The sequence below is a fragment of the Pinus tabuliformis genome, chromosome 5_1 (genome assembly GCF_031772625.1).
Source record: "Pinus tabuliformis cultivar Carrire ecotype Pingquan chromosome 5_1, CPIR1, whole genome shotgun sequence".
In the NCBI taxonomy this organism is placed as follows: Eukaryota; Viridiplantae; Streptophyta; class Pinopsida; order Pinales; family Pinaceae; genus Pinus; species Pinus tabuliformis.
The window spans coordinates 630,106,316-630,131,001 of record NC_142305.1 but is presented as its reverse complement, the minus strand read 5'-3'; the positions used below and the strand labels follow the sequence as shown (position 1 = coordinate 630,131,001).

General features: G+C 40.2%; 1 protein-coding gene across 2 annotated transcripts in view; it reads left to right on the top strand.

The window, feature by feature from the left end:
- LOC149166529 (magnesium transporter MRS2-3-like) overlaps positions 1 to 24,686 on the top strand; it is a 175,727-nt gene that overhangs the window by 135,443 nt on the left and 15,598 nt on the right. For both annotated transcript variants that reach the window (XM_089432655.1, XM_089432654.1), the window contains exons 4-5: positions 20,909 to 21,081; positions 21,392 to 21,614. In XM_089432655.1, the coding sequence (XP_089288781.1) occupies positions 20,909 to 21,081; positions 21,392 to 21,614 (396 nt within the window). The remainder of the gene's footprint in view (positions 1 to 20,908; positions 21,082 to 21,391; positions 21,615 to 24,686) is intronic.

Below are 24,686 nucleotides of genomic sequence, written 5' to 3'. Positions count from 1 at the left end.
TCCCTTCCTTCTCAGGTTGCAAAGGATTCGTGACCAACTTACTTCCATGGGGTCTACATTGGATCCCGAGTTCATGGTCAGGTCTACCCTGAATGCAGTCTCCGAGAAGTGGGAGACATTTGTCCAAAGCATCTTGGGCAGAGCAACTCTCCCCAGTTGGGAGGAGATGTGGGCAGCGCTTCGACAAGAAGAGCTCAGGAGAATGACCAAGGTGGGGAGTAGTGGGAAAGGAGTTCGAATCAAGAAGGAGGAGGAGGAGGATGCAACTCTAGCATCTGCGGGACAACAGGGGGTTTAGAAGAGGAAGAAGAAAGACATCTCCAAGGTCAAGTGCTTCAACTGTGGGGAGCAAGGACATTATGCATCTCAGTGCCCGAGGAAGAAAGGCAAGGGAGAAGATTCCGACTCAAAGGTTGCTCCAACAAAGGCAGAGAAGGATGCCGAGACTGATGACGATTGTGCCATGAGTGCTCATGCGCCTCTAGAGAAGAGGTGGGGAGAGATAGAGCTATAATCGAGAGGACTATAGAAGCAGGGGCCGGATCCTTGAGGTGCCCAAAATTTTGGATCACATCCGGCTACGGGAGCCCTTAACAACAGTAACATGATGACTGGTATCGGGTGGAGCAAGGTGTGATGGAGCGGCAAGGCAATGCTAGAGTGCAAAAATCTGAGGCAGTGCAGTGGAGGTTGCAACAATGCGAGAGGCACAAAGGTGTTTGCAGCAACACAGTGGCGGTAGAGGGAGCACAGGATAGTAGTAAAGGTAGCTTCCGCATTACGAGGCTTCCAGACTGACCAAGATGTCAGTATTTGGGTGCGGTTAGTTACCTACTTATCGGTAACTGAGTTGCAGTGTAGCAGTTAGCAGTGACAGTGCTATGGGCAGCATGATGTAGCATGTTGAGAGGGAGCTGCAATACAGATGTAGTAGTGTCATGGGCAGTAGTACAGGAAGCAACAATGCAGTAGATGTGGGGCAGCAGGCCTAGCATCAACACAGAGGACCAATGCAGAGGATTAGTGTGATGCTTCTATGGTGAGGCATTATTAGAGCACATTCCATGCTAAGAGGGAGTGTTGATTTTTGGGTAGCATTGGATGTGCTCTAGCTATGAAATTTGGTGGAGAGGCTAAGGCATATTATATCTCCAAGACCCAGAAATCGTTTGGAGAAATTTCACCCGGATGAAGAGATATTAAAATAATTAATGTTTTTGATGGGTTCCTAAGTCTAAACTTAGTAAAATAAAAATACTAATGCGTATTAATATAAAATGGGTGAGAAAGTTCTAAGGGATGAGGATCAAGCCAATTCTAATCTTAGCCGTTGATTAGGGATTTAATCTCGGCTGTCGAATCGTCAATAGGAAAAGTAGAAGAGGAGGCATGAGGGTCAGTTGAAGATACACCAAGCGAGATCAAGAATTCGATTTTCTGGGGTTGAGTTTGCTGAGGAAATCGAGTTAGAGATCAGTTGCAGTGAGGGGCAGTTCAGCGAGAGATTTCGATCCAAGGATGATGAATACATAGCAGAGAGGTAGTGAAGTGCCAAAAGAGTCAGCGCAAGCCCAAGAAGGGCTGACGCAAAGACCAAAGGAGCCAGCGCAGAGGATGCAAAGGGCCGTAGGGGTTGACGCAGAACCTGTAGAGGCTAACGCAGAGGATGTAGAGGGCTTCAGAGGCAACGTTGGGAGATTTTGTCGGGAAGACTAGGAGCTGATTAGCAGATCCTGAGCCGAGAGAGGGTGACGCAGTTCCAGAGCAGTGCTTGGAGCTGCTTTCGCTGTCTAGCACAAGGAACAATCAAAGTTACCGTGGGGTTGATCATCTGGTTGTTGATTTGTCAGACTATCTGTCTTTGGAGAGAGGTACTACCGCCAAGGATATTCTTTGAAGGGTGAGCCATTTCTGACACCCTAGTTGTATTCACGAATCTACTTAATAATACAAACCCTCTATATGCTGCACTGGTTTTCCCACATTGGGTTTTTCCTGGGACGATTGTCCAAAAATAACGATGTCCCTTTTGTGATTGTCTTAGTTTATTTCAATGCATGATCTGTAATTCTGTGAAGGCTGCATTTGTGTTTACTTTGATATTTATGAAATTAAATAACTTGTTAATGTAAAGAACAAGTAGGAGATAGTAAATCAAACATTGCAGTAGGGGTTTCTGATGTGTTAGATTCAAGAATTTTCACATGAACTTAGGTAGCCAATTATTATATTTTTCGAGTAAAGGCTTAGGGTCATTACTCAAGTTTAGAGGGGCAAAGACACTAACCAAATGCCTTTCACTTCGTGACATCTTTGGTTGGTCTTGGTTTAGGCCAGTGGTAGAGTCGGTTGCCATCTCAGGGGTGTGATCAACGACCTTTCAAAGTTAGGGAGAAGGCTAGTTCTAACAAGTGATGGAGTTTGTTCTCCCCTTCTTGCAGTGGTCCTAGTTAAAGGAGGAATGTTGTCTTCTTCATGTAGACTAGGGGTATTGGACAATGAATGGAGTCGCCAAAGGAATATTTGAATTGTCGTTTATGAATCAATTCCTCAATGATTCACTAGGGATGTAGACCTGCTTCCTCCCCGACAACAGTGCCAAAATGTTACTGCTCAAACTAGCAGGGGTCCTGGGAGGGGATCCTATAGAGCAACCTCTAGGTCAAGGGGCAACAATGGAGTGATAGTCCATTGTCACCTCAGCTCAGGTTCCCGTGCTCTTTCCGGACTTTGACCGATGGGAGGAGTCTCGGTATGAGAGGAATCACTAGAATGGATGGATCAATGATAAGATATGAGGTGATTCCTAAAGCCTATTCTCAAGAGAGGCTAAGATACATAGCTTATTTGCGTGAAAAGCAAGGTGATATGCTCTCTAGGAAGGACTAAGTGGACACTTGAGCCTAGGTTTGGAGGATATGCCTTGACAAGTGGATTCCTAGACTTAAGAATCCTTGTGGAGAAATGGGTTCTATGTAATCTTTGTAGAATTTGAGTTACAAAGTTGAGGGACCATAAAGAACTCAAGTGGAGCCAAACTAGTTCAAGGGTATGAAGTTGATCAAACAAAGAGGGGCTTGTCCTAATTAGGGAAGAGAATAGGATCAAAGGACTAATTTTCTTTTGAGATGTGAATGCAATGATCCTAGTGAGGACACTAACCCAAATCAAACTAGGGAAAGAGATGGTCTTATGGCTAGGGGTTGCTATATCTCGGGATTCCACTGTCGGATTTGCCTTAAACTTGGCGGATCTCTTGAGCGAACTCCAGTGTAGTAGTGGACCAAAATTCAAGGGTTTTGGATTGCTACAAGGAATTTCACTTGATGCCTTAAGTGACCCTCTAGGGTTAGGCCTTGAATTGGGAAAAGTGAAGAAAAGAAAGATAAATCTGACCACCAAGAGGATGCGAGGATCAATGCTTTGCTTATGGGGCTTAATGGAGTCAAGATGCAGCTAGATCAAGAATTTTTGTGAGCTAAGGAGCCCTAATTGACCTACACTAGCCTCTCCTATGGAAGCAACTAGGTTAATAGGGATTTATACTTCAAATTTGCAAAGGAGATGAAGTTTTGAGGTCTTTCAACCTATTAGGTGCCTCTAAGAACAGTCACCCACTCCCTCAAATAGCAACACATGCATTAAATCACTTATTCCAGGTTCCCAGAAGAATTTTGTATTACATTAACCCATACAAGAATAATGATAACAATATACATGCATTTGACAAGTAAAATAACAATAATAGCATTAGAAGTTCACATACATGAGAGACAGAGTATATCCCATACATCAACTTGAAATTAGAAAGAAGCTCCAAAGACAATAGCGAAAATCCAAACATAATAGTGCATCAAGAGAACTCCAAAAAGTTCATCCCAACAAAAAGTGTGAAAATCTCTCTAGAGATACTAATCCAATCCAAGTGATGATGAGAGGAATGAATGAGCCTCTCATCAATTTATACAATCCATAAGGGAGTTCAAATAGCCTAATTGGCCTAATTGAGCCCCAAATAATAAAATAATCTACAACAATAACATTTCTTGGTGACAAGTCCACATAGATAGTTCAAAATAGAAAGATAAGCCACTCAAGAGGGCAAAATAGTAAACATGATGAGTCGCTGGGCCATTGAGAAGGCCTAGTGGAGTCCAAAGTGTGCCAATGTGTGGGAATAAACTTCAAACACAGTGAATAAGGGGTTGGCCCCCTGATATCCAAGCATTCCACATATGGTGTCTCCAAGTGGGTGTGGGGGCACAATGACATCCTCATGGGTCTCCAAGTGGATCAATGATGCCTATAAACCATCTGTAAGGGTTAGGATGATGACATAAGCCTTCCCTTTGTCTCCCGCTGTGTGACACATCCTCATTTGGACACTGGAACCGCTGCCAAGTGTGTGGTGTAATGTGAAGTCGACTAGGCATGGTGATCCAGGTGCATCATCTTCGTCCAAAAAGGTGGAGCATGAGCAATCACTAAATGGTGTTGGGGATCCATGAAGTGCTCTCTTCTATGGTGGAGGCGCATGGTTCTCTATGCTCACCCGACAAGCGCCAATGTGACCCTCTGGAGGGCTTGGACCCCATATAGGGAGACCAAACCCCAAATAGAGACCCACCTGCAATCCTGCATAAGATCCAATGCATCCCCTTACCTTTTAGTACAACAAATCATTAGGATAATCAAGTAAAAGAGTTTATAAATCGTGGAATCAAATGGGCACTTTATGGTGGCATGCCCTTCCATATTGGGCTTTGGCATGTACAGGTGTTTCCAAGCTCAATAAGGGGGTTAACCAAGGACCCTATTCAGTGGTTCAACCTTTAAAGAGGGTGACATGTCCATGGTACAACCATCAAGTGGTAGGTGGCACGTTATGTAATGTTGGAATGGAGTGTGGATTAGGGGAAGGCTCCAAGCCACATGCTATCGTACAAGGGTAATGATAATAGGGGAAGTCCACACTTGGGCATATAAGTGTAGGAGGGAGCAATCATGGTACATAAGTTACCCCGACCTTTGTTTTTCCACCCTTCTTCATATGCTTTTTCTTTTGATTGATTTTTCTTCATAATTGCTCGGGGCTCCAGGGAATGAGAGCATGATGTGTAGGATACAATAGTAGATACCCCCTTTAAGTTGGGGCAGTTCATTGCCCACCAGGGGTTGGGATAGTCATGGGTTCCTTAATGTGGAGGGGGCTCATCTAGGGCCCATAGGAACCAGGGTGATGGGCATAGATAAGGGGTAGAGCTCATGTTTGGCTTTTGCCCATGTACTAAGTGTGTATGCCCCAACCATCTTTTGCATTTTATGGTACCATTTCCTGTTGAGAGTGGCCAAATATATTTTTCTTTTCTTTTTAGCTGCATCAACCTTTAGGGCATCGTTCCAGGCCTAACCCAAGTTGTGGGAAGGGGTAGGGGAGGCTAACCCTTTGTGGACCCGGATGGGAAAGTGATAAATGGGTTAAAATGAGCAGAGGGGGGTGATGTATATGGTGTCAGGAAGCGGGACCACGCAACCAAAATCATGATTTCCTCATGTAGTGCCAACCCTAAAGAGAATAACCAGTAAAGGAGATCCTATGGAACTAGGATACAAGGCTAACCACCAAATTAGGAAGAGGAGACAAGAGTACAAACCTAGCCCACTCATTTTGTCGAATCTCCCCACCAATCCCTGCCCAAAAGTGTCCATGAAAAGTAAACAAAATTACACAACTATACCAATGAAAGGAAGAGGAGACAAGAGTACAAACCTAGCCCACTCATTTTGTCGAATCTCCCCACCAATCCCTGCCCAAAAGTGTCCATGAAAAGTAAATAAAATTACACAACTATACCAATGAAAGGCCATACCTTCGGCGTCGGGAGGCCCACCTTCAAACATATGATCATAATAGATGGGCGAGGGACCACATGGTTGACTCAGGTGGTGGAGATAGTGGCACATCAAGCTATCTGGTGGCTGTAAGGGGTTGCTGGCTGCTGGCTGAGGACCATCTAGGAGGAAAAAAAATTATCGTATGATGCCATCCACAGATGGTGGGTAACACTCATCATGGCTACCCTTGTACTGTGGCATGTGGCTTGGAGCCTTCCCTTGAAGTCCCACTTCGTTCCATCATTATATCACATGACACTTGCCACTTAAGGGATGTACCATGCACTTGTCACTCCCTTAGAGGTTGAAACCACTTTATAGGGTCCTTGATTAACCTTCTCCTTGAGCTTGGAGACACTTGTATGTTCTAAAGGCCATTATGGAAGGGCATGTCACTGTGAAGTGTCCACTTGGTTCCATGATTTGTAAGCTCATTTACTCAATTGCACTGATGATTTGTTGTATTGCATTGGATCTTATACAAGATTGCAAGGGGGTCTTCGTCTTGGGGTTTGTTCTCGCTATATGGGGTCCAAGCCCTTTAGAGGGTCATATTGGCAGTTGTAGGATGAGTGTAGAGAGCCATGGGCCTCCACTATAGCGGAGAGCATGTTGATTTCTGGTAGCATCGGAGGTGCTCTAAGTCTCAAAATTTGCAGGGAGGCTTAGACATATGCATTATCCAATACCCATAAATCGTTTTGGGAACTTCCACCCGGAGACAATTTTATTAAAATAATTAATTATTTTTAATGGGACCCTAAGTCTAAACATAAGAAATTAAAATAATTAATGGGTATTAATCTAAACTGTGCGTGTAACTTCTAGAAGAAGATGAGGATCAAGCCAAAATGATCCAAGTCATTGATTAGAAGTTAATTTGGGCTGTTGGTTGTCCAACAAAAAGATATAAGAAAAGGCTTAAGGGGCACTTGGAAAACACACAGTGAGAAGATCAGAAGTTCGATTTTCTGAAGCAGAGTAGCTTCCGGACAGATTTTCAATAGTGATCTTTTGCAGAGAGGGACAGGGATAGTATTCGAAGGGAAATCTTTCCCTGTCGGAGAATACTAAGCAGAGAAGAGAGAGAGAGATCCAGAAGAGGCAGCGTAGAGTCAGAGAAGCTGACGCAGAGCTACGCAGAGGCAGTGTAGGCTGATGCAGAGGTAGCGCAAAAGCCTTGAGGGAGTTCGAAATTTGTTGGAGGGTTTGATATCTGTAGCTAGAAGCTAGGGTGTGAGACCGAGAGAGTAGAAGTCAGAATCTCAGAGGCAAATCGATCAGCGGGGAAGAGTGACGTACGTCCTAGATAGTGTGACACTGGGCTGACAAAGACACTGTGCAGAGGCAACCAGGGGCTATTCATTCAAGGGCTAAATCAACCAGGACTTCCAGTGATAGGGTGAGGTAATTTCACAAATCTCTTTATCAGTGATATTCTTTGTAACTGGATTGCTGGGAAGGCATCTAGAGATTGTATTCAGAAATTGCCACTGCATAATAAGAAAACCCTCAGTTCTTGCACTGGTTTTCCTGCATTGGGTTTTTTGAGGGCATTTGTCCAAAAATAACTGTGTAGATGTAACGACCCATCTATAAATACAAAGAACGCAAGCCTAATAGCGGGTATACGGTACATGCATATGATAGCTACATATGCATGTGTCTGTTATGAAACCAGCTCAAGAAAAGATAGAAAAGAAAGATCAACGCCTTAGAATTCAGCCTCTTCGAGGGGGCAACCTCCTTTACATTACATAAATGAACAATTCTTGGATGATACAAATGACAAAACCTCCTTTCTATATATAGGAGTCTAAGGAGTCACAATATAATCCAGCCGACCTAACAATAATAATATAAAGCCACAAAAATAACAATAGAGGGATTCTATGGGGCACAGAAATAACAATATGGGGGTAATAGGGGCACAACAATATAAATAAGGGGTATAACTACAATAGTAATGGGGTAATCACTAGTATTATAGGGACCCAACATGCCCCTCTCCTTCAAAAAAGTGTTGTCCTCAACGCTTGAGTAGTTCTGGATACTTCTGCATAAAATTCTCATCCTCCCATGTGGAATCTTCAGCGGATAAGTTCTTCCACTTGATAAGATACTCTGAAATTGATCGATTTCGTAGCTGTCGAGTTCTTGTTTCTGTGACTGCTTCCGGTTCCAATATAATTTTTCCTTCCTCGTCAAGTTCTGGCAATATTGTTTGAACTGGGAGCTTGTCGCCTATAACCTTCTTTAAACATGAAACATGGAAAACTGGGTGCAATCGAGAAGCTGCAGGAAGCTCCAATTTGTATGCCATAGTACCAATCTTTTGCAACACCTTGTACGGACCATAATACTTTGGTGATAATTTATTATCCTTCTTAGCTTGCTTTAGGGACATTTGCTTATATGGTTGTAGCCGTAGGAATACCCAATCACCTACATCAAAACTTCTTTCACTGCGATGTTGATCTGCCTGTTGTTTCATTCTATTTTGTGCCAACACGAGGTTATCCTTTAAGAGTTGGAGGACTTGTTGTTGATGTTCGATGTGATGTTCCACTGCCTGAACCTTAGAATTTTCTCTTAAATATGATGTGATGGATGGTGGTTGATACCCATAAAGTGCCATAAATGGGGTCATTTTTGTTGCTGTATGGAAGGAAGTGTTATACCACCATTCAGCCAGAGGCAACCATTTGACCCATTGTGTCTGTTTATCAGATACAAAGCAACGAAGATATCCTTCCAAACATTTGTTTACTATCTCAGTTTGCCCATCAGATTGAGGATGATAAGATGAGCTATGAGCTAACTGAGTACCAAGACAAGAAAATAATTCTGTCCAAAAATTTCCAGTGAAAATGGGATCTCTGTCACTTACAATAATCTTTGGGTTTCCATGTAGCTTTTGAACTGTTTCCATAAATGCAGTAGAAACTGTACTGGCTTTAAATGGATGTGATAATGCACAAAAGTGTGCATACTTGGTAAGTCTGTCAACTACCACCATGATGACACTCTTTCCCTCAGACTTGGGTAAACCTGTGATAAAATCCATTGAAACCTCCTCCCAACGTTGGCTTGGAATGGATAAAGGTTGTAATAGACCCGGTGTCTTAATTGTTTCAACTTTATTTTGTTGGCAAACCAAACATTCCGCCACAAACTTTTGAATATCTGATTTAAGGCCATCCCAAAAAAATTCCTTCTTAACCCTGTGGTAAGTTTTTAAAAATCCTGAGTGCCCTCCTAAGGGAGAAGTGTGCAATTCCATAAGAATCTTTTGTTTTAGCTGGGAATTCTTACAGAGGTATAAGCGATCTTTGTACCATAACGAATCATTTTGCCAGCTAAATGTATCAGAAGTACTGGAATCTTGTTGTAGCTTTCGAATAAGTGCCCACACTTCTTCGTCATTCTTCCATTCCTCCCTTGCTTCGTTTATCCAATCTGGTTGGATAATAGAAATGGCACACAACAATGCTTCCACATCCTCATCCTTTCTTGAGAGTGCATCTGCCACCACATTTTGCTTCCCTTTTTTGTAGATGATTTCAAAGTCATAACCCAACATCTTTGTGACCCACTTTTGTTGCTCTTCAGAGGATAATCTTTGTTCTAAAAAGTATTTAAGGCTATCATGATCCGTTTTTACCTTGAAGTGTCTTCCCATTAGGTAGGGTCGCCATTTCTTAAGTGCATGGAGTATTGCCAACATTTCCTTCTCATAAATAGCTTTGCTTAAAAACTTTCCCTTGATTGGACGACTTTCAAAAGCAATGGGTCTTTCATCTTGCATTAGAACAGCACCAATTCCATTTCCTGAAGCATCACATTCCACAATAAAGGTTTTTGTGAAGTCCGGTGTAGCTAAGACCGGTGCTTGGCACATTGCCTCTTTAAGATGTTCAAAGGCCTTTGTTGCTTCCGGAGTCCATGAAAATGAATCTTTCTTCAATAATGTTGTTAGAGGTGCTGCTATTCTCCCATAATTCTTAACAAACTTGCGATAATACCCTGTCAACCCAAGAAATCCTCGCAGATGCTTTATGGATGTGGGGATTTTCCATTCCTTAATGGCTTTAATTTTGCTAGGGTCTACCTTAACTCCTTCATGAGATACAATATGACCCAAATATTCCACCTCCTGGACTCCAAAGAAACATTTGGATCTTTTTGCATATAATTGTTTCTCCTCCAATAGTTGTAGCACCTTGTCAACATGTTCAACATGATCCTTCCAAGACTTGCTGTAGATTAGTATATCATCAAAAAATACTAACACAAATTTTCTAAGGAATGGTTTGAAAATTGAATTCATCAAACCTTGAAATGTTGAAGGTGCATTGGTAAGGCCAAAAGGCATGACCAAAAATTCATAATGACCCTCATGAGTTCTAAATGCCGTTTTTGGAATGTCTTCAATCTTCATTCTGATTTGATGATATCCCGAACGAAGATCCAACTTGGTGAAGTAAATTGATCCATGCAATTCATCCAGTAATTCATCAATGACAGGAATGGGGAACTTATCTTTAATAGTGAGCTTGTTGAGCTCCCTATAATCTGGACACATGCGCCATGATCCATCCTTCTTGTGCACCAATACTACTGGAGCTGAGAAAGAACTTTGACTCGGTTGAATTATACCAGCCTCTAGCATTTCTGCAACCATACGTTCAATTTCACTTTTTTGGACATAGGGATATCTGTACGGCCTGATGTTTGGAGGAACACTTCCTGGAATCAGATGAATAGCATGATCATGATCACGCATAGGTGGGAGACCTTTGGGAGTCTCAAATACCTTGGAATGATTGTCCAGGACTTTTTGGAGATCTGGAGAAATAGATGATTCCAATGTGGAAACATCTAGCGAACATAATTGTGCAATTACACCTCTTTGCTCCTTTTTTAGAAGCTTTGTCATGCCATTAGAGCTGATTATCTTTCCTGGTTTCCCTGCAATACCCCTTAATTCAACTTCCTTTCCTTCCACAGAAAATTTCATGAAAAGTTCTTGAAAATTAAAAGCTATTGTACCCAAGGATTGTAGCCATTGGACTCCTAGTACAACATCAGCACCTCCCATTGGAATGGAAAGCATTGGGCTAGTCAATACATATTCTCCCATGGATAGCTTGATATTATGGCACTTTCCAGAACAATTTATTGTTCCTCCATTTGCAATCATCACTTGACACTCTGGTGCTGGATATAGGAAGCAATTCAATTCTTTTGCTACCCTACAATGAATAAAATTGTGGGTGCTTCCTGAATCAATCAACACTATTACCTTTTTCTTCTTGATTTGTCCTTCTATCTTGATGGTTTGAGGAGTGGTAATTCCCGCCAATGCATTACAAGATATGGTCGGATTTATTTGTTCTTCATCTAGGCTTTGTTCCTGGAATATATCCTCTTCTTTTGACCTTTCTTGCTCCTTTTCTTCTTCCTCTTCACAATCTATGTAGAATAATTTCTTCTCAGCACACTTATGACCTTTTGTGTATTTGCTATCACAATTGTAACAAAGCCCTTTTGCTCTTTTTTCTTCCAATTGTTGTGGTGTCAACCTTGTAGGTTGTGGAAGACTATGGGCAACAACACTTCCATCTTTATAGTTGTGAATGGTATGCTTCCTAGTTGCCATAATTTTGCTTTCCATTTTTCTTGCTAACCTGAATGCCTTCTCTAATGAATCAGGTTCCCAAAGGCGCACATCATGTTGGATATTATCCTTTAAAGACCCTATGAACACATCAATCCTATGCTCCTCTGGAATATCTTTTACCCTTATGTTCAATTTTTGGAACTCCTCAATGTGCTCCATTATTGAACCCTTTTGTTTGAGACTTATCAATTGGCTAAAAAAAGTGTTGCTTTTTGTATCCTCATAATGTGCTATCAATTCTTCCGTAAAAATTGCCCAAGTGATAAATTGTTTACGAGAACAAAGCCATTGATACCATACAAACTGATTTGGTTCCAAATATAAAGTTGCCATACGTACCTTTTGTGTGTTTTGCACATTATTGAGATCGAAGAATTGCTCCATCTGTAATATCCATGTGGCGGGATCCTTGCCATCAAACTTCCTCATATCGATTTTTGGAACATGGTGAGTCTTCGATCCAACATTAGAGTCTATGGAATCATGATTAACATTTCTTTTGTTCTCATCATGAGTTTCCTTTAGTACTCTTTCACCCTTAGTGACTATTTCTTGTAGCAACTTATCCATCTTATCATCCATGCCATCAATTTTAGCGTCCATGCCATTCACCTTAGCTTCCATGCCATCCATCTTAGCTTCTACACCTTTCTTTAAACCATCCATCTTAGCTTCTACATCTTTCCTTAAACCATCCATTTTAGATTCTGTTGCTTTTTGTGCAAGTGACATTTGTTGCACTTGTTCTTGTAATTTTGATATATCATGTAGCATTTCTTCTTCTTCTTCATGAGTCATGCTAGAGCTTTCAGGTTCCTTACTAGGTGTTTGCATTTTCTTTCCTCGGGGCATCAGTTACCGATAATAATTCTCTACTATGCCCTTTGAATTCCTTCAAAATAAATTTTCAAACCAAGCTTAAGCAAAAATTAAAGAAAATCTACACACCTTTTTTCACTTGTAGGAGCTCGATATTGCCTCTGATGTATCTCTGTACTTTCTGATCATCTAGTTCTGAATTTGTGACCTGTAGTAGCCCTCTATGTCCTCTTTCCAATGCCACAAGTCTGACCCAAATTGGATTCTCCAAGGAAGAGTTATGCGAAATCTCCCACAGTGACTTGATTATAGACTAGTTCAGTAGAGCGAACTTGTACGACGTGCCACGTGTCACTGTTTCAACCTTTGACTCTGAAAAATATATAAAAGAAAACTACAGTCCGTCCTCTTTCTGTACCTTCTTACGAAATTTCAATCCGATGCCCAGAAAGAAAGTTATGACGATTTTCCCCAGGTCACCTGTTTTGAATGTAATTCAGGAGTCTGCAAAAAGACCAACTTCCTCAGATCATATCTCCGAAAATATCGCGCAAAAACTCTGAAATTCGGACCCAAGGTTCAGCGCGATTTCTTCTCAAATGGGTTTTTTTTTTCGACTTCTGAAACGTCACAGAAAAAAAGTTATAGCGAAAATGCCACAATGACCTGTTTGGAGCAGCGAAACCCTAGAATCCAAAGCTCTGATACCAAATGTTATGAAACCAGCTCAAGAAAAGATAGAAAAGAAAGATCAACGCCTTAGAATTCAGCCTCTTCGAGGGGGCAACCTCCTTTACATTACATAAATGAACAATTCTTGGATGATACAAATGACAAAACCTCCTTTCTATATATAGGAGTCTAAGGAGTCACAATATAATCCAGCCGACCTAACAATAATAATATAAAGCCACAAAAATAATAATAGAGGGATTCTATGGGGCACAGAAATAACAATATGTGGGTAATAGGGGCACAACAATATAAATAAGGGGTATAACTACAATAGTAATGGGGTAATCACTAGTATTATAGGGACCCAACAGTGTCGCATACACTGCACTAGTATTTTATACTAAATTGATTATAAGTGCTAAATACCATGACTCTTCTGGGAAAAGAAGTTCTACTCGTTCATCAACATCACGTAATGTATGGTTAGATCAAGAGGAATATATATACATATATATTATATGCTCCAGAATAATGATAAAAATCACATTAATGGAATGGAATAAAAGTTAAGAAATAATATAAATAATTAACTAATATAAAGTTCTAAACTTTATATTAAAACAAATCTGAATAAACTTCATATTAAACTATAAATATAAATCAAACCTTATATTAAAATATAAATCAAACTTTATAAATTTAAATTAAACTTTATACTAAAATAAATTTAAACCAAACTTTGTAATATAATAAAAAAACATATATATAACCAGTGTAATAAAATTGAAAGGTAAACAATGTAAATAAAGTTAAAGATTCGTGAATGAACCTAGGGATTACCTTCTGGTCTCAAAGACGTGGGCAGAAGCGTGGCAGCAGGAAAGGAAGCGGTGGCTGCAGGCAGGAGGGCGGCCACCGCCAAACCCGTAGTTATAAACCACAGGAATGAGCTGAGAAAGGGGGTTGAACAACGGAGGTAAAACCAGGAGGAGGAATTCAGAAGGGAGGAAAGTCGGCCATTGGAAGAGCTTAAGCATTCTGAGGTTCTGGGCACGGGGGACAGTGAGCTTCTGTTGAGAAGCTTACTGGATTGAGCAGCCAAGCTCTGCTCAGTCTAGCTGGGTGGAATTGGTCTCCCGGTAATTAGAGCAGCGTAGCCGCAAGCAACATCATCTGCAGCAGTTCAGGTAGGTACCTGCTTTAAAATTCTTACTGTTTCTGTATTTCAGTTTTTCGGTTCTTACAGTAGATGTGTTGTATCTCTTTCCTATTCGGTTTCTTGTTTCCATTTATAATATAAATGGTGTAGACTACAATGTATTCATTTCAGTGTTTACTCTAGGAAACAATAAATAATTTTCTTCAGTGATTAACAAATAGGAGAAACGTAATCAGTTGCTGCAGTAGTGATTCCAGATTCCAAATTTTCACAGAGAAAATAGCCACATCATGGGATCCTTCAGCTCCACTCAATGCTTGCTCGTGTTTCATTTATTTGACGATGATGATGTACTTGGACCACTGTGCCCAGCCGGCTACACAGTTGCACCACAGTTGGTAGTTGTTCCAGGGCCCAGATGAGGATGTGTCTCACCATGGGAGACAAAGGGAGGGCTTGCATCATTGTTCCAACCCTTGTAGATGGGATACAAGCTTGTTCGATCCACTTGGAAACCCACGAGGATGGTTTTTTGCCCCTAAAACCACTTTGGAGCACCACAGGTCATTTGCTTGGAGATCAAGGTGCCACTCCCTTCATCATTATTTTTGGACCCCTTCCATCCATTTTGGCACAGGTTGGACTTCACTAGGCATTCCAATGACCCTCTTGAGAGGCTTATTTTTCATGTTATGGAGCTATTTGGTGGGCTTGTCACCAATTAGGGTGTTATTTTGCACATTAGAGACACTTTTAGGGGTTTATTAGGCTAATTAGACCCATTGAACTATTAAAGATTGATATAAATACAAGTGAGGCCTCATTTGTAACTCATCATCACGTGGATTTGGATCATTGTTTCTTTTGGAATTTTTCTATAGCTATTGAAGGATGAATTAGAGATTCTTTAATGCATTTTGATGTTTGGTCTAATGCTATTCTATTTTGGAGCTTCTCTCTTGCAAATGTGATGGATGGATATACTTTTTCTGCCATGTAAGTTTCTCTTTTATGTGAAATTTTCATTATATGTTTAATGTATGGAATACTGCATCATGATGTTGCTTGTGCTCTAAATTATGTGAAAATCTTGAATCACTTTGGTAGTCTTGATCTATTGCATGTGTTATTCATTGGGCAAGAAAAAGTGAATGTTCCTAGGGGTTGTCTTTGAAAACCTAACCCTAAAACTCCATTATTTGACAAGTCGAAGTATAAATCCTTGTTGTAGTTGGGTAGCTGCTTCATTAGGGCATGCGAAGCTGCAATTAGGCTCCTTGATAGAACAAAACCCTAAATCAATCTCATTCTTGACTCCATTCTCCCAATAGACTAGGCATTGGTCCTAGATCCTTGGTGATCACATTAACTTAACGAAATATCATTCTTTCACCTGTTTTCTTCCTCTTTTCTTCATCCCCTAAGGATAAGGAGATTTTCTAGGGCTTGGTGCAAAATTTTAGGGAGGCAGAATTTTAGGATTTTGCCTGGACAAGTTTCTTCATTTATGTCTCCTCTAGGCACCCTCCAGTTTTGAACGAATTCCGAAGGTGGAATTTTAAATAAATTGATGCCCTAGCTATCACACCAAGAGGGAACCCTTGAAAGTTTGCACTTTGCAGTTCATCATTCAAAACCTTTTCTCTTAACTATAGGTGATCATTGGATGAGCCTATATCACGAGTATACCTCTCAACCCTTAGTCTCTTATAGTATTTCTCTCAAGGGGTTTTTCGTGGAAAGTCACCCGAGATTCTCCCAAAGCTTACACTTTAATTGAATCTTTCCTCACTTTGAACCCTAGTATAAACACATCAATCACAAGTGAAGGATTTTGGAAGTTTTGATCTTAGACATTCATCATTTTTGAATATTCCTAAACCTGAGGTCATCCTTCCCTCAAGCCTTTCTTGGAGAGCCCTTCTTTTGCTTCTAAAACCAACAACCTATTATCTGAGCCTCTCCTTTGAATGGGCATTGTAAATCACATTGTGCATCGTTATTGACCTCATCATTCTAGTGATTTCCATACCGAGACTCCTCCCATTGGTGAAAGTTCGTTAAGAGCAGGGGACATTGACCGAGGTGACAGTGGGTCCTTGTCCCATTTTTGCCACTTCATCTAGCAGTAGTCCCTTTGGAACCCCTCCTAGGACCCCTGCTAAATTAAGCGGTAACAAAGCCCATTATGAAAGGGCATGCCACTATGAAGTCTCCACTTGATTCCATGATTTGTAAGCTCATTTACTCAATTGCACAAATGTTTGGTTGTACTGGAAGGTGAGAGGACACATTGGATCTTATACAAGATTGCATGTGGATCTTCATCTGGGGTTTGGTCTCCCTATACGTGGTCCAAGTCCTCTAGAGGGTCATATTGGCATTTGTAGGGTGAGCATTGAGAGCCATGGGTCTCCACCATAACAAAGAGCAGATTACCACTTCATGGGGTCCTTCAGTTTCACTTATTCCTTTCTTGTATTCCACATATTTGACGATGATGGTGCACCTGAATCACCTTTCCCAGTGAGCTCCACTCTTGCGCCACACACTTGGCAGTTGATCCAAGGTCCAGATGAGGATGTGTCTCACCATGAGAGACAATGGGAGGGCTTGCATTGTTCTTCCAACCCTTACTGATGGGATACAGGTTTGTTCAATCCATTTGGAGAACCATGAGGATGTTTCGTGCCCCCATAGCCACTTGGGGGCACCACAGGTCATTTGCTTGGATATCAAGGGGACAACCCCTTTATCACTATGTTTGGAGCTCATTCGTTCATCTTGGCACACATTGGACTCCACTAGGCCTGCTCAATCCCTTCGACCTATTGTATATATTATTTTGCCCTCTTAGGATTCTTATTTTTGTATTATGGAGCTATCTTGGTGGGCTTGTCACCAAGGAATGTTATTTTGGCACATTATTTTATTAGTTGGGGCATTATTAGGCCTTATTAAGCAAATTGAACCCCTTAGGGAGGATATATATTGATGTGATGATCATTTCATTTGATGATCACTTGGATTTGGATTGGCATCTCTTCTTGAGAATTTCACAAAAGCTATTGAGGACGAATTGGATGCATTTTGATGTATGGATTGATGTTATTCTATTTTGGAGCTTCTCTCTTGCAAATATAATGGATGGATATACATTTTATGCCATGTAAGTTTCTCTCTTATGTGAAATTTTCATTTTATGTTTAATGTGTGGAATACTGCATCATGATGTTGCTTGTGCTCTAATGTTATGCAAAAATCTTAAATCACTAAGTAGGCTTGATCTATTGCATGCGTTATCCATTGGACATGCAAAGCGAATGTTCCTAGGGGTTATCATTGACGATTTTGTTGAAAAGTGTAACTAGGTTTGGTCTTCATAATGACGTGTAATTATGATTTTATGTAATTAATGTAAAGAAGAAAAATAAAATTATTTTTGTAATGCTCATCTAATGGGTTTCATGAGCAAGGAATTTTAATTTTAGTTAAGGCTCCCATTGTGAGCCTTTAGGGTTAGTCATGAAGTCATAAAGTTCATTGAGTCAATGTCAAAGGTGTAAGACCCATTTGGGGATGTTACACATTGTGAAAGAGAATTTATTTGTGTCATAATCCCTCCAAAACCTTGTCACAAACATCCCTTGAAGTTGGCTTTCAAAAGAGAAGAAGATATTTTCCAAAACGCATGTCGGCCTAGTTTCCAAGTCAAGTTGGCTTATTTTCATGGGCAAACCACTATTAATAGGCAACTTGACCTTCATCCTAGACACAAAATTTCGTTCAAGCAAAATCTGCAACAAGAAGAGGTTCGAAAAGTGAAAGAGAGTAACCTCATAACTAGCGAGAAGAAGGAAGGGAAGGACGAAGAATTTTGGTACCGTTTCTTGGGTGAATTTTCTCGCACGTGTGGCAGAAACTATGGTTTCTGTAGGTTGACACCAGGCCATATAAAAGATAAGTGAAGGGTCTCTCTATCATTAGTTTTGCAGGCCGAAGTTACAAGTGAAAGTTCTCAAGACAAGTGAAGGAGGAATACACCATAGAAGTCCATAATTTTGCTCACACGTGTGATCTTGCAGAAATCTCAGGCAACCGAGTATTGTAGGTCTGTTGAGGAAGACCGAAATCTTAAGGGTAGCCAAAATACAAAGGAAGGCAAGCAGTTTGACCAAGTGTTGACTTGGGCAAGAAGAAGAAGTAGTGAAGAAGGGATTTGTGACTTGGTCTTGGAGAGGCAAGTAGGTCAAGGGTGTTGGTCTTGGTATTTGTCAATTGAAGTCTTTATAAGAAGAAGAATTCGTTTGGGTTTTGCTCTCAAATAGGAGGGGTTTTGGCCCTTGCTTCGCTTATATTCTATGTCTCTTATCTCTTTATTGTTTATGCATTGGTAGTTGTTCGATGAAAATAAAACACTATAATAATCTAAGAAAGAGAAGATCCTAATCATAAAGAAATCAAAGCATTCACAAGTAGTTATCATTATAGAGAAATCACCTAATCTTGATGCCCTAGATTTCTTAACATGTTTTCAGAGCTAAGGTGACAATCTCAAGGGCGGGCATATTATCAAGGGACACATAAGCACTCAAGGATCAAACCTCAAAGGACTTCAAAGCAAAGTCAAAGATCTACAAAGTAGTGTCAAAACCTTAGATCGAAGAACTCAACTAGGGAGGAAAAACTCAACTAGTTATTCAATGTTGAAAAACACAAATAATTAATGATATGAGAAAAACTCCATAGAGTGGACTCACTTGATAGTAAAGTCCCAAACTACCTAGCCTGTTATATGGCTTTATTCATCATGCTAGTATCGTGCTTACAATATCCTGCCATGGCTGGAGAATCTGAGTACAAAATGAAGAGAGACAAGAGAGAAGGGGCTAAAAGCCTTGCTGACTTCTGGACTTTTGGATGCACTAAAAGTTCTGAAATGTACTTTGTGCAGTGGAGTCTTCAATTTTTTTTAAGTGCAACTTTAGTGGTCAACAAGATTGACATTTCCTTGTGACAAGTAGGAAATGGTCTTGTGGAGGAGTTACTTTGGTGAACCTAGGTGGAGTATGTGCCTCAGAGAGGCAGTGTGGTGTCCTATTGAATGTCTCCCAACATTGTGCTCTGATCTAGTGGAGAGATAGAGCATACGTGTCAAAGCATTAGTAATTTGATAATGTTGGTTATGATGATGTTTATCAATTTGGATCCTTTCTTATAGAAGTCTTCAACTTGAGAATATCTTGATGATTCATTATGAATACCTCTGTAGTTAAGAGGGAGTGTTAAAATTGTAACTAGGTTCGGTTTTCATAATTATGATCTTGTAAAGAAAAAAAATTGTATTCAAGTCAAAAGAAAAATTAATTTTTATCATATCCCATTTGGACATTTAAAAGAAAAAAATATTGAATTTTTAAGTATGATTTTGTGTCTCCAAGTTGACCAAGTCGGCTCAGCCCCTTTTTGGCGCCCATTCGGCTTCATTGATGACTATATAAAGAAGACATTCATCCTCCCTCATGAACACTTGCACACACAACATACAAGCCGTCCATCTCTACAGTCTGAAAAGTATACAAGGAGTGAAGAAGGCCGAAGTACAGGAGAAGGGATTTGTATACCATCGTTCAAGCAAGAAGAGAAGGCCAAAGAACAGTCCACGTCTCTGCAATGCCTTCCTGTGGTATCCAAGTTTCCTGAGACACTTTTCTGTAGTCAACTGAGCTTTTTGTAGCATCATACTTCTGTGGCATCTGAGCTATCTGTTGCACCATACTTCTGTGGAATTTGAGCTACCAATAACACTACATCTCTGTGGAGTCCGAGTTACCTATGACACTACATCTTTGTGGCAAATTTATGGACAGACATATGGCATCTTGTGGACAAACTTCATGTGGATAGGTGTTGCTTGGTGGAGGGCTGACTTGGCACTTGGGTAATTGGTCTATGACTTGGATTTCTCTGTTTGAATATTTTACAAGGAAATGATTGCTGGTTTCCCCTTGTGGGTTTTGCCCTTGGGATTACTTGATGAATAACAAAGAAAAACTAAAAAGGAACAATAATTTCATCACGAGTAATTATCAAGATCAGAAATTCTACATTACAATCGAATTTCAACAAAAGGAGGTCACGTCATCTATTTATACATGTGCAAGGGGTGTGACAACCCAAGGGACACATCCCTTTACTAGCTGGCCGAGTTGACTTCTTTCTGGGGCAAGCTTTTCAATAAAATAAAAATTCATCTAGGGCCAACTTGGAGATCCTTTAGTCATGTTGGAATACCCCGTATGCTACACAAAAAATTAACATGCTTGGTTTTAGTGGCTATGCATTGGCAGCGTTCTAAATTGCATATGGATTGATCCCAAAATAGCTGACTCACATATATAATATTATAGTTTGTACCTAATTATCTGCTTGCTAAAATTCAATTTTATTCAACCAATAAGCTTGCATGTATAGCGAGTGAAGAGTTAAGTTTTATATTTTCTACTATCATTCTTTACTTTTCCAGTATGTTCTGTGTTGTTTTGCTTATTCAAATCTATTGAGTTTTCTCTGCTTTATTATTTCACTATTTTTTAGTCTCTCTCTATGTGTAGCTTTGTATATACAAATTTATGTAAAATAATTCCAAATAATGCTACTGGTGTTTGATTATACAGGTAAGAGATGAACTAGAGCACTTACTTGACGATGACGAAGATATGGCTGAGATGTATTTAACTGATAAGCTGAGGCAGCATTATCTGGATGGAAATGCCTCACCCTCTTCCTTTTATGGGGGAAGAGATGGAGTGGAGTATGAACCAACTCAGTCTGATGCAGAGGAGGAAAGGTGAGATACTGCTGTCTTGGTTCTTCTTGAAAGTAATAGGCTCCTGCAACAGAGGAGGGAAATGTCAACACTTTTTATTCTAGGGTTATGGTCTTGATTTGGGTTATTGTTCTCATGCATTAGTTTAGCTTCTCTCATTTATGCTTTCCCTTCAGCTTATAGTAGATGTTTTGGCACTCCTTTTGCATATACTGGATCATACTTTTGAGTCTCATTGACCTACTTTTGGGTCATTTACAGACATTACTAAATTTATCCTACCTTACATTGTCTTACATATAAGCACTGATACAAATCATTTTTTTCTCAGATCACTGCTTGAGAGACATACTGATCCACAAAATCTACTAAGCTCTTCTGGTAACTCTGTTGAAGGTCCGTTAGCTGCAACTAAAGCATCAAGTAGAAATGAGTACAGCAGCGCTTGTAGCAGCAGCCACAGTGGTACTAAGTCTCTTGATGTGGAGGAACTGGAGATGCTTTTAGAGGCTTACTTTGTCCAGATTGATAGTACACTTAACAAGTTATCAGCTGTATGTTCTATTCAGCTATCCCTTTGCTTTCATACATTTCTTCAGCAGTTTTATTCCTTAACCATACTCTTGCAAGTGTTCTTGGTATTCTTTTCTCCCATATCTTATGGGTTTTCTTTTTACTATCTATTCGGGTTGAATATTAGTAAAAGAGTCTCGGCTACAACTTTTGCTATAAACATGAAAGAAGGTTCTGAGTGGAAGTTGATTTCTAAATCATGATATGCCTTTCTATCAGCTACTGATGCATTTGAGATAACAAGAAGCATAAAACTCAGTTGTGTCCTTCATGCTGTTCATTTTTCAGTTCTAAGTCAGATATTGAGAAGTGAAGTGAAAATTGGCGCCTGTCTTTTTGCTTTAATGAGGTGAAGCTTTGGATTGATTTGGTTTGTTTATTTACATATGGTTGGAAAACTGGCTCTTGATTAATTAGGATTTTTTTTGTGATTGGAGAAAAAAGGGGATTAAAAAAGTCTGCATCCTTGGGAGTTCATTGCAATATGAAAAAGATGGTTATATAATCTACAATATTTACACCACTCAACTACATGCTTACCTGGTTATTATTACTCAGTATTAGGGATTGTAAACTCTGCAAGGAGTGACCATACACTCTATCCTGATGATATAATGCTGTTGCAATATGAGTCTACTGTTATCACAAAATGTGAGTAATCCATAGGAGAAAATTTTTCTCCCCATTTTTCAGCCATACAGCCAGCAGTCCTCTGCTGGCTCACAGATAGCTTTATATTAGAGCTCTCTACCTATGCTCCAGTCAGTTCTCTCTCCCATTTGGCATGCTTCTTGAAGGAAGGTGGGACATATATCAGAAGGTACATTAACCATTTCTGTAATTGTGTGCTTTCATTTAATGTTTTGGGCATACTAATGTGGATCATAAAGCCAAGCTGGATGATTGACCCGTCTAGGTTGTACCCTTGATCCCATGCTTCACCTAGGAAGTTATCCTTTGACCCTGACCTCCCTTGTGGTCCTTCCTTCAGAAGAGGCACTAATAGGAAGCATTGATCGAAGTAGCGTGGGCAAGGTAGTCTGTTCTTGACACTTAACATATTTCCCTTATTATCGACGTCCATTCTTTGGGTTTTTTGTTATTTGTCATTGGGATTGGGACCCTTTATCCTCATCTCTAGGTTAGGGGTCAGGAAATTTGCCCTAAGTGGTTGATCCAGCTGAAAGAAACATAAAAGCATATGAAGCCACAAATAAAGAAAAGAAAAATGCAAAAGATGGTTGGGACATAGTAAGCAGTAAGCACGTGATAAAAGACTAGCATGAGCTCTAACCCCTTCATTAGCTATCACCCAGTTTCTCAACATTTCATACTCTTTTGAAATAAAAGAACTCTTGAATGTCCCAGCCCTGATAAGCGAGAAACTTGTTGATTTCTAGCATACACAAACTAGAAGCATTTTCTTAAACAGATATCTACTTTCTATGATTAATTAGCATTAATTACATACACACTATCCACTATCATTAAGAAGTTATACAGAAGAAAATTCAACCATTAACACATTAAAAAGTGCAGTAAAGATAACAATGCAACAATGAGACAAGGGACTCAGAAATTAGGCCCAAGGTTAGGGAAAAACCGCACAAGGGGGGAAACTCAAAAAGCTTTCCTTATGTGAGAGAGAAAGTCCATAGTTCATCAATACATCAGAAGCAACATCAAGAGAATATCCAAACCAATACCCAAGAGAAAGAAGAAATCCCAAACCCTCCTGAAATTTCGACCCTCCTTTTTCCTTCAGAAATTTGCTGGATCAGAGATAGACAAGACAAAAATTGATGTGTCAAATGAGGAGGAAACCTCTCCTTTTTATAGACTTCCAAGGTGGGGTTGAATGGGTGCTTTATTGGGGGTCCAATTGACTTGAAATATTATAAGTCCGACTTGTAGATTTTGGAGGCAAAAATAAAATTCAAATTTTCAATTACCTTTTTTTTCATTGATGGAAATACCAACTATGGCTAAAATTTTTGACACTCCCTCTTAGCCAGGGAGGTATTTTCATTCCCTCTCATATGTCTCATCATAAGGAAAGCATCACAATCCAATTTTAATACTCCCTCTCAGCTAGGGAGGCATACTTCCTACTGCACCATAGCTCTCATCTTCGCTGAACAATGATGTCTCAATACACAACTGATGATAGGGGAGGTTGATTTACGACAACCAAGTCCATGTCAGTCACACTTGACCTTGGTAAAGATCACACACACCCTACTAGTCTCTAGGTCAAGCTCCATGACCTAAAGGAGTATATCATATGTCTCATCTCATCTCATCTCGGAAGAATGATCCACAACTAACGATAGGGGAGATGAATTTACCACAACCAAGTCCATGGCAGTCATATATGACCTTGGTAAAGATCACACACACCCTATGTCCATCGACTGATTCTCACCCAGCTTGATCCTCAATGATCAAGTTGTAGAACATTTTCATCCAACACTTAGGGGAGATCAATTTACCACAACCAAGTCCATGGTATTCGTGTCTGACCTTAGTAAATATCACACACACCTAAGTCTCCTCACCCATTGGCTAGATGGGTGACAATCCTGGCAAGCTTAATCATCTCAACATGGCCCTTGGTCAATAATGACACAAAGGTGACTTGCGAGTAGGATGCATACTGGGGTATGTAAGCCAAGTCCATGGCTTCAAGGAGTACCCTCACACCTAAGAGCCTCACTACTCATCCCCCCCCCCAACCCAGTCCATGGTTAGTCTAGAGACAGGGGCAAGAGCATATGCTCAATGTTCTCAATCAACAGTGTTCCCTCTCAAGGAAGGATTCTCAGTCATTCATATAATCATCAACAACTAACTCAATAGCAGAAAAGTGGCCATGGCGGACTTCAACACTTTATCAAACATTCTAGCAGACAACAACATCTAGCTATTCATTCAACTTCAACTGGGGTTTCCGATACAAGTAAACAATCCAACATATAACAAGTTTGTTAGTTTTTGGTAGCATCAGAAGTGTTCTAGCCTTGAAAATTGGTGGAGAGGCTAAGGCACATGAG